At 45.4% G+C, this 10,205-nt stretch overlaps 1 protein-coding gene across 3 annotated transcripts in view; it reads right to left on the bottom strand.

Moving 5' to 3' along the window:
* Positions 1-4,162: 4,162 nt before the first annotated feature.
* The window catches only part of FGFRL1 (fibroblast growth factor receptor like 1), a 180,818-nt gene continuing 174,775 nt past the window's right edge, over positions 4,163-10,205 (bottom strand). For all 3 annotated transcript variants that reach the window (XM_063336637.1, XM_063336635.1, XM_063336636.1), the window contains exons 6-7: positions 9,525-9,878; positions 4,163-6,561 (exon numbers count right to left, since the gene is read on the bottom strand). In XM_063336637.1, coding sequence (XP_063192707.1) covers positions 6,152-6,561; positions 9,525-9,878 — 764 coding nt within the window. In that variant the 3' untranslated portion in view covers positions 4,163-6,151. The remainder of the gene's footprint in view (positions 6,562-9,524; positions 9,879-10,205) is intronic.

The raw sequence follows: 10,205 nt of genomic DNA, 5'->3' as shown, positions 1-10,205 counted from the left end.
TACGCACAGGGCTACGCTGCTGTTTACACGGGGGGTTTCTTGCAGACACAGTAAACGTCGATGCACAGCTCTAGTTTATCCAAGTAACACCATCACCATTGCTGTGGTAATAAGCGGGAAAGTGCTGAGGTGACATACTCCCAGTCGGGAGGCAAGCGGAGCTGGGTGTGCGGCCTGAGCGAGGCTGCCGTGTGCCAAATGTTGCTGTAAGGTCTGGGGTGCATGTGTGCAGCTACAGCGCTCGCCAGGAGCCGCGCGGCAGGGGACTTGCGCTGGCATCTCCTTTTCTCTGCAGCTCAACTACATTTCTTTAGGGACAGAAGGGACCACCAGATGCCCCCGTCTGGACTAGGTGCCTCCCTGTATCCTTACAACATTCCCAATATCTTGCACCCAACTGAAACACCCTGTCCACAAGGCACCCAGCCTTAATTTTGAAGATTTTTGAGAGATGCAGTGTCTACCCCTTCCTTTGATAGCTCCTTCCAAAATATGTGCATTTCCCATTTAAATGTGTCTGGCTTCATACTCTGGACATGTCACATCTTTCTCTGCCAACGGGCCAGCCAGAACAAAGATGTAAAAACTTTGCAATGACTCCATGCGTCTGATTGATTTCCCAATGGACACTGCAGGGATTTTTTCCCACTGGCATCTGCAAGAGCTGGAACGGGCACTGTGTGTAGAATAATCATTGACTTTGGGTAATTTGGAGTGCTGGGAATGCTCAACATACCCCATACAGGCAGAGGTGATGCCCAGATAGCAAAGCCATGATAAATTCTCCATTAACCTTTGACCACCTCCCAATTTTTGCTCACTGCTACATCTCCCCCCGGGGCTTTATTCCAATATTTCAAACCTCAGAAGAGTTTCAGACAGCCACAGAAATGGAGCCGACAGAGAAATATTTCCTCTTTCCCACCCTAAGTGTGCAGTTTCTCTTTGGGTCCGAGGTCCAGGTCAGGTCAAGATGAAGTCTGGGTGAGGGCCAGCTTTTCTGAACTTTGTCACAGCTTGGATGTTTCCTGCTTCTGGAGTGAGTAGTGAGACACTCACACGTTTGCCTCGAAGGGCTGGAGGTGCTGGGCTTGACCTTGAAATCCCTGCTCCACTCCAGGCACTGGAGTTTGGCCATCAACTCCAGCGACCCCACAATTTCATCTTGCTAATTGCAGTTTGGCTCCTGGTGCAACTACGGCATTTGGCTGTAGAGGTGAAGAGAGCAAAAATAGTCCCTGTTCACTAAAAGACAGAAACCTTTTCCAAATCATTCAAAAAATAATGCCTCTGCCAGATTCACAGCACCTACACAAAACATCAGACCAAGCTGTGGTGCAAAGGTAATTTTGCAATATTGTCTGCTTCGCCTTGCCAGCATGTGTTCCTGATGTGTGCAAACACACACACATGCACACACACGTGCACACCCTCTCACACACGCACACGGCCATCCTTTCCTTCACCATACAGTAAGTTTACAGAACTCTATTGTCTATCACCATAGTTCCAGGCTTTTATTCCTTTCTTTTCTTCTGTAACTTTTATTCCACAGCCAACAGACATGCACACACTCTGCCACGCTATCTCATTGTGATGTGTTCAGCTATTGTATTTGCCACCGACTGAAAAGTCACATGAAACTTTTTATTTTAAATGTCTGATAAAATTTTTCAGTTTGAAAGGGGCCGACTGTACAAAGATTGTCCATACAAAGTTTAAAAATGCCACACACAAACTGGCACGTAAGGCCATGTTTGATCTGTAATGCAAATAAAATAAACAAAGATGGTGAGTTTTAAGCCTAAAATTCCTTTGATCTTTGAAGCCCCATGGCTTTGAAAGTACAACTGCCTTCTGTATCACAGCCTGGCATGTACATCTATATGCCTATATGTGTACGTATACTTATACCTAACATAAAAAAACTTCTGTGTTCAAAATAGAGTCAGTAGCTAATTGCAAGACTATGGTTTTCTTCTTTAAACACCCTCTATGCATGAGTGAAGATCTTGTCCCGGTGAAGAAAAACAAATTCAAACACAAGCAGGACCTGGTTGAATTTATTTAGACTAAGGAAGACTTTGCAATACATGCAAGGCACAATCAAGCCCTAAAAATAAATGGCATGCAGTAGGGCATGGGGCAGAGTGACCCTTAAGAGCACTTATTGGTACCCTGTGGAGGCAAAATAACTCCTCAAAAATGCAACACCCACCCAGGCACAGCAAGGCAGTGCAAGGCCCAGACAATATATACAGCCCCACTTAAATAGGGCATAAAATGATCTTATCCTAGGGGGAAATTTCACATCCATTTGGGTGCTCAAGAGGTGATGCTCAAGAGGAAGCTGATACCCAAGGCAGGATGAGCATCCCGAGCTTTCTGCAAATCAAGACCTTTACAGCATCTCACGTGGCACATCCAAAACCAGAGCTGTCTTTTCAGTGCCATGGCTGAGAGCTTCAGCTGCGCTTGGCCATTGCATCGTCCATGCTGGGTGGTTTACTGCAGTGTTTGCCTTTGGAAATCTCTATTAGCATCACTAGAGATTTGTCCCTAAGGGCAGGAGCTTCAACGGGCAGGAAGAAGCCACTCCTTCTGCATATCTGGCAATATGTAAAGTTTTTGACTGCATGATACAACATTACAGAGCTGGACCACAAAGGGTAGAAGGCACCCGCGGAGAGCATTACGGTCAGCATGGAAGACTGTGCTGTATGGGAAATGCAGGATTGCTTCTTTTAACCACTGACCCTCCCTCTGAGGGTCAGCAATATAGCTGCCATTTGAAAAAGTGCCATAGGACAGTCTCTTAGGGATTACTTAGAGCTGAACCATCCAAAAACAGTGTTCACCTCCACCTTTGAAGCTGGTTTCAGGACCTCTATCACAGCATGTGTTAGAAGTGTCCTCTCGCTGCAGCACTGGCACAAAGAGCAGAGAAGGGCCACGGGCTCACAGGGGCATCCTGCCCTCTGCCATGCCCATAACGCTGCTGAAACGTGTGGTAGCTCACGACATATTATGGTGCAATAAGCAGCTTCCCATAGGCACGAAATATGAGATGTAGCCCTTAGTATCTCTCATGGAAACATCCACTTACTGCCTCCTTAAAATAAAGGTGATGTGCGTATAGTTTATAGAGGCATTTTAGGTTTGTGTGGGTTTTTTTAATAAAATGACTCAATAAACTATAGCCGTTAAGAACTGCCTAAATCATGCCTTATACCTGAACAGAGCCCTCAGTGCTCATATTTAAGCCTCCCTGAAGCCGAGAGGATGTATACAAAAATACTCATGATCTGCATTTAGCTTTTATGAGCTTCATAAATTTGTGTTAACAAAGTGTAACTGAACCCTCCTGCTGAAAAAAAAAAAAAAAATTAACAATGAGTTGCTTTATTATAACCTCTACAGGAAGACCATCGTGAGGGATGGTCTTCCTGTAGAGGTTATAACATGAATTTCCTACTACAGCATACAGGAAAGCAGCAGAGTGTGCTATGAAGTACTGTATCGCAACAGTGCCAGTTGGTAAACTCCACATGAGTGGGAAGGTCTCCTTCTTCTACTCCCTCCTCCTCCTCCCCTTCCCCAGAGCTATTGGAAGGCTCCAGCCGGCATCAGCACAGTGGGCAGGGATGGAGCTACTGATCCAAGTGCCTAAGGCAAAAAAGGGACTTTTTGGAGCAGCATGTACTGGTGAAGGAAAGCAGGAGCTTACGTGATTTGCTGAATGGGGGCCCCATCTCGCAGCGCTACGGCTGAGCAAACAGGGAACTGTTTGGTTTGCTGGTGACTCAAACAAGCCAGCAGAAAAATCACTGCAGGTCAACCCAGAGCAAATACCTTCAGAAACGTTGCGAGAAAAGCAAAGCCTAAAGCACTGTTTTGTTTCAGGTTAAATGAAGTGTTTCACTTTCAAACGGAGCAGCTGGTATGCTGAAGATCTCTTTTGCAGGACGCGCTTGAGAAGGAAGTAATTTCGAAGTTAAATTTGGCATGGTTCAAATTTTCAGGGTTTTTGCAGCAGCAAACTTCACGTGAGAACAGCAAACAGTTGCACCATTGCTGAACCTGCCTTCTCTAAGGAAAATTTTGGCCGCCAAAGGGTTGGGTGCCTCTCCTTGGCATGCAGCACAAGGAAGGTGCGAGGTGCGAGCCCTCCTGGAGGGCAGTAGCTCCCGGCGTGCTATTCCTACTGCGTCCAACTCACCCTCTGCTGGCTCCTTCAGCAGCTGCATTTACAAATGAAGTGTTTCACCTGCATTTCATATTTTCCCCTCCCAAGCACCCTGAGGGTGAAGTTCATTTTACAGGCTCACCAATTATTACGTTTTGATTTACAAAATTTTCTTTTAAAAAGGAAACCCACCGCAGGTTTGTCCTTAAAAAACAAATGCAACCTCCTTCCCCCACCAAAAAACATGCATAGTGAAACTGGCTTCCCTGTGAGCAGAGATCTTTGCTGCTGAAGATGACAAGGTGTTCATGAGAAGTGATGTGGCCACTGCAGACCCTCACAGTCAAAGCATAAACAGCGGAAAAGGCCGGTTTCTGATGGAAAGGGTGGCACCAGCGGCACCTGAGATGATGTTAGAAGGTTATATGTGGCTAGTATGAAAAGGCATAGAGATAGATGACCTCCAGGTTAGGAGAAGTACAGTTGGTCACATGTTACATTGAGCATATTCTGAGCGTCGCATCTATAGAACCCGAAAAAAAATCTTTATTTTCTTTGATCAAAAATACGTATAGAAAGGCCTGTTTCGAGGAAAATATCATACACTTTTTTCTTGTTTAACAAAATAAATTAAATATACATGACTTCTGTTTAAACTCTATATAGAATTACAAAGGTTTTATATTTGCAATTGGACTAATTTCCAGTCCATATAGGTATTTAATATGGTCCTTCTTTATTTCATCTTCTTACTGTTGTTTGAACTGCAATGAAGTTGTATCATTTCCAAAATGTTATCTGAGGGGAGGGGACAACCACACACAACCTAGGTGAATATTTCTCAAATGCATTTTTTCCTACAAGATTATTATTTCATTCTCTTTGTTTCTTACTCTTTTTTCTAATGTTTTCATATATTTTGCATTGATGTAGAAAATCCAGTAGCTTGTCACTGTGAGCCATCAGAGGACAGTGTGTTTTGCTTTCTTCACCATCAGCAGTTCAATTATTATTATTATTAATTATTATTATTTCTTAAATATAAATATAAAGGTGTTCTGTACAATGTTCCTCTTTCCTTCTTTCCTTTTTCCTGGCAGTGGCACTGAGTCCTAGGACCAGGGAGCGGAGCATTTGTGGTTTGATCTGCAGAATCCGCCATGGGAAACACGATGCCTTCAACTTGCAGAAATCAAAAACACCAGCTCAGTTAGCCTTTCAGACCAAATTACCGTGATTAAGAAGCATTCAGCATTTCACATTGTGAACAGAAATTCATTTTTCCAGGCCCTCTTGAACTACTTTTTTTTTTTCCCTGGAAGAGCTGAGTTGGTTACGTCTCCTGGTGCTTTGGCACTAAAACTCAGGTACTTCAGAGCTCGAGTCACTCAGAGGGAACAGGCTCTCCTGCATGCTCCCACGTGGGACAGGCTTGGGCGCTTCCCACCAAAACGAGTGATGTGCAGCAGGCACAGGAACAGAAGTGCCCATCTGGAAAAGCGCTGCAGTTGCCTCTTGCTCTTCCTGCTCCTTTTAGCAACACAAGGAAGGAGGTGGTGGTTCATGTCCCTGTGTCCTGTCTCACTTGTTGCCACCTTGATTAAAAAATCCAGGAAGGCTCTGCTGTTGGGGATGGCTGCCTCTCTGCTGAGATTCGGAGTTCCTTCATTATTCCTCAGCTACATCCTGATTGCAATAATTAAAAAAAAAAATCTCTTTTCTCTCTCTGTCTTTCTCTATTATATATATATTTATATAGATAGATATAGATATATACACATATATATACACACACATACACACACGCATATACAATTATATATATATGTATATATATATTTAAAATTATATATAATCTTTTCTGTCTGCTTTGCCTATTGCTGGCAGTGTGAGCTGACTTGGAGCAGTCTCTTCTGAGGTACCACGAGGAAAAGCCCAAACGAGCTACTGTACACGGCCACCCACTTAGCACTGGTACTGAATGTGCTGGTGCTGATGGACTTTGCCTTCCACGTGCGAGTGGGTGTGGGTGTGGATGTCCGTGTAAATCTTTGGGTACATTTTGGATGCCATGGCTGGGGCAAGTGCAGGCCCTTGCGACAGTAAATGCTGCTGCTGGGCGACATATTCCTCATAGTTTATGGAGGAGATGCAGTCTTTGTCGGGGACCTGGGAGACACAGATTCTGTCCCGGGGCTGCGGCCGGTGCACGGGGGCAGCAGCTGGTGGGGAGCAGGGTTTCTTCTTGGTCTGGCAAAGCCACAAGAGGATCGTTCCAAAGATGAAGACGGCTCCGGCGGGGATGCCAATGATCACGGGCCAGGGCAGGCTGCTGGTCGAGGAAGGGGGCACAGGTGCACTTGGAGGCTTGGGATCTGGACATCATGGCAGGAGAGAGACAGAAAGAGTTAATTAAATGCAGGCAAAGTGAATTCAAAACAGATGTCACACTTGGGCTGGCTTTCGTACAGCCTGTCTGGCAAGCGTGCCAGACCAAGTAACAAGGGAGAAATCAAGCCAGCACATGATGTTTGGTAACTGCTTTGCTTTTCAGTGCTCCTGGAAGGACAAGCAACCCATTTTCTTTGGTTTAGGGGTCGGGAGGGGAGTCTTTGGGTGATTTTTTAACTTTCTTATCCAAGCTTTAATGGATGCACTAGAGCCAGCCCAAAAGAGTTTCCTAACACCCTCACTCTGTGATGGAGTGGGCTTCGCTGCCCAGATTGGAGGATACAACGTGGGACGTGTCAGTAATACCTCCATGTCAGCAGCCCAGGAGGCACGATCGGGTTGCACAGAGCAACGGCACATTGCCCACTTGCCTCTGCCAGGTGTAGCTGTGTCTGCGTGGGCTTTAGACACTCTCTAGTATCCCTGTCTAGCGATATACTGGAGCTACTCAGCAATGCTCCACCATGACAGGCAGCATGAATGTGGCATTTTGGGGGGTGTTGTTTTGAGTTTCTTGTGTGTCTGAGAGGAAGGTTGAAGGATGTATGTGAGCTGGTGTCCCCTCCTTGGTGCCCAAGCCGTGGAGAACTGAAAGTTCACATGGTATTAAAGTGTGTGTCCAACTCCCTGTGGGTTCTACCTTCACCAGTCTTTTTGGAGCTGCTGTTGGCTTTCCTAGGGCAGCAAATGCAGCTACTGGAGGAGATAAGATGCTTCAGACAGCATCTTTCACACCTACCTCCCCCCTCTCCTCTGTGCTGTTGGCAGTCTTTACACCCCCGGGTTTCTCAGCCTGATCTCTTGATTTATAGACCCAAAAGGAGTCCTGGGGTAGGATCCTAGCTATCAAAATCCTCATCTAGATAGCTACTAGCTGGGATTTCCATAGCCGTAGGAATTCAGCTTGCAGGAAGACGCTCAAGAAATTTTGAAAACCACAGGTTATCCAAACCGCCCAATATGTTACATTCAAACATATATCACTTAACTTTCAAGTCAAACTTCTATAAGACACTGATGTCTTTTTCTCTCCTTGACAAATAATCCTACGGCTAGCCTGAAATATTAAATATATACCATGTGGTCTCTTTGAAGTCAGAAGCACCTAAACTGTTGACCTCAATAGACAAAACTTTGATTCACCAACACTGAAAATTACAGAATAATTTAGGCTGGAAGGGCAGTTTGGAGGTCATCTTGTCCAACCCCTGCTCAAAGCGAGACAGGATCAGAGAACTGACCCATCAGCTGACCACAAAAAAACAGTCTTCATGTTGGTTGGCAGAAATCCTCTGCTGGGCTGAAATGAAAGTGTTTTGATATTCATCCATGTTGTTCTTCAGAGTTGTCTATGTCAAATCTGGTAGACTTACAAGCAAAATGGTGTTTTTCTAACTCATGGCCTTGCAACCACATTGTTGCCTCTGAGGGCAATCTGGGTTCTCCTTCTCCGTCATTGCTACTAACAACAGGCCTGCAGGCTCTCTTTCTGGAATGAGGCCTCATTATAGTCCCATTTAAATCAATGGAAAGTATCCCACTGATTTCATTGCAAGCTGGATCAGACTCTCATAGTTCAGAAACACCCAGAGACTTTGAGTTATATCCCACCCACGCAGCCTTTTCCTTGGGATTGACAGGCTTTCTAGTTGGGAGTTTAGTCCTAAATCTAAGTGATGCAGAAGAAGATGCCAAGAGCACTCTCTTACTTGGCAACCTGCTGTCAGTATCTAAATTCAAGCTAGTGACTCTCGGCTGCTGAGAAACAGAGCTTTGGCAATCAGCGAGCAGGGGAAGGGGGAATCGAGGATGGAATCCTAAGGCCATGCTGCCTTCCTCACAGGATTCATGAGTGTTTTCCCCACTCTCTACACAGAAAACCAGTCCTAACAGCCTGGGAGAGTTAATGATCTCTCTTTCTTACTGGTGTCTTGACTGGAGACACTCCATTAGACCTGACCGCCAAAATGTTCTGATATTGCCTCCAGCTCCTGAACTCTCTTGGTCATGTTGGCCTTGTGGTGGTGAAGGGAAGAAAAAACAGTAAGGCTGATTTTTTTCATAAAACTGGTGGATCTGAAGCTAGATTCACATGGCAAGATAAGGCAGAAAGAAATGCCCTTTTCAATAAAAAATTTTATAAGGGCAGAACTGCACAGTCAGGAGACAATGGAGTAAATGACAAAGCAAAGATGGTGTGTCTCAAACACACTCGATACAGCCTCAAGTGGACGTGGCCACCAGCTCTGAGGCCTGGAGAGAGAAGGAAGCAGCTGCAAGTCTGGTACAAGGATCCCCAGGGAATCACTGGGTAAGAATTCAACTAATCAATCATTCTCTCTTTCACACTCATTCTTTTCCTTTGCTTGTGACTGGGACAGTTGTTATTGTTCTGTCATTTTATGGGCCTGTATCATTGTTTCCTTTTACCAGTAAAAACAATATAAATAAGAGGATGAGAAAGAAGAAATCTGAGGGAATGGGGTTGCAAACTGTGTTGCTATTCTGCTCCCCTCTCACGCGCTGCACCCTGTCACTAAAGTGATTAGTGCCTGCAACTGTACTATCCTTTCCCAGCTCCTCTTCCATACAGGAACAGGTAACTCATTTTCCTTCCCCTTACTGGAATCATTATTCCCCATGAAGGGAGAAAAGGAAACATCATCAAGAGGATTTCAGCAGGGGCTGATTTAAATCAGGGTTGGTTTAGTCCCTCATGCATTCTTACTAGAACTGGACTAGCCGAAATCAGCACAGCATCACAAAGGGCCATAGAGCCCAGTAGGCATCAATAGTTGGGTTAATAAAGATCATGATGCAGACTATTGTCTGCAATGGTTGTCTATTGTCTGCAAGTTCATATGGGGGAAAAAAAGGCATAACTCACCTGGCAGAACGGTGAGAAAAGCACTGCGAAAGCTGTAGCCCATGGTGTTTGCCCCTAGGCAAATGTACATCCCTGCATCCTCTTCCTTGGCTCGAGTAATCATCAGTTTGTTCAGGTAGGAACCATCGGGACGGGACCAGACCTCCCCCGTGGGCAGCACAACGAACTTCTGTCCCCCAACGTCGATAGTTGAATTGTACTTGCTCTCTGTGCCGTACTCCACCCTTTTCAGCCACTGGATGACGGGTTTGACATCGCTGCGGACTTTGCACTGGAAGGATGTGGTCCCACCGTAGTCTACCGTCGTGTTTACGGGGTGCGTCCCTGTCAGGATGGGCTTGGACCTTGTCCTCTCTGCACAAAAACACAGGGAGCTCCATGGAAAAAGCTGTTTGCCAATCTCATTAACTTGTGATAGCAGAAACATTGGAAAAAGGTGTAGGAGGGACGCAAAATAATTGTCTAGTCCAACTCCCTGCCCCAAAGCAGGCTTAGATTTCTGCAAACCTCTCCTGATATAAATTCGCTCAGCCTTTGCCAAAGCCTCTAATGGTAGATGCTCTTCAGTCTCTACAGTCAACTCCTCCATTGTCTGAGGCTTGGCAAGTGTTATCTCATGCTCAACCTGAATCTTCCTATTTCTAACAAGGAAGTTACTTACTCAATCTGCCGCAGGTCTGG

Source organism: Chroicocephalus ridibundus, chromosome 5, assembly GCF_963924245.1.
Source record: "Chroicocephalus ridibundus chromosome 5, bChrRid1.1, whole genome shotgun sequence".
In the NCBI taxonomy this organism is placed as follows: Eukaryota; Metazoa; Chordata; class Aves; order Charadriiformes; family Laridae; genus Chroicocephalus; species Chroicocephalus ridibundus.
The sequence above is the reverse complement of the archived record's forward strand: the minus strand, read 5'-3'. Positions and strand labels throughout refer to the sequence as shown.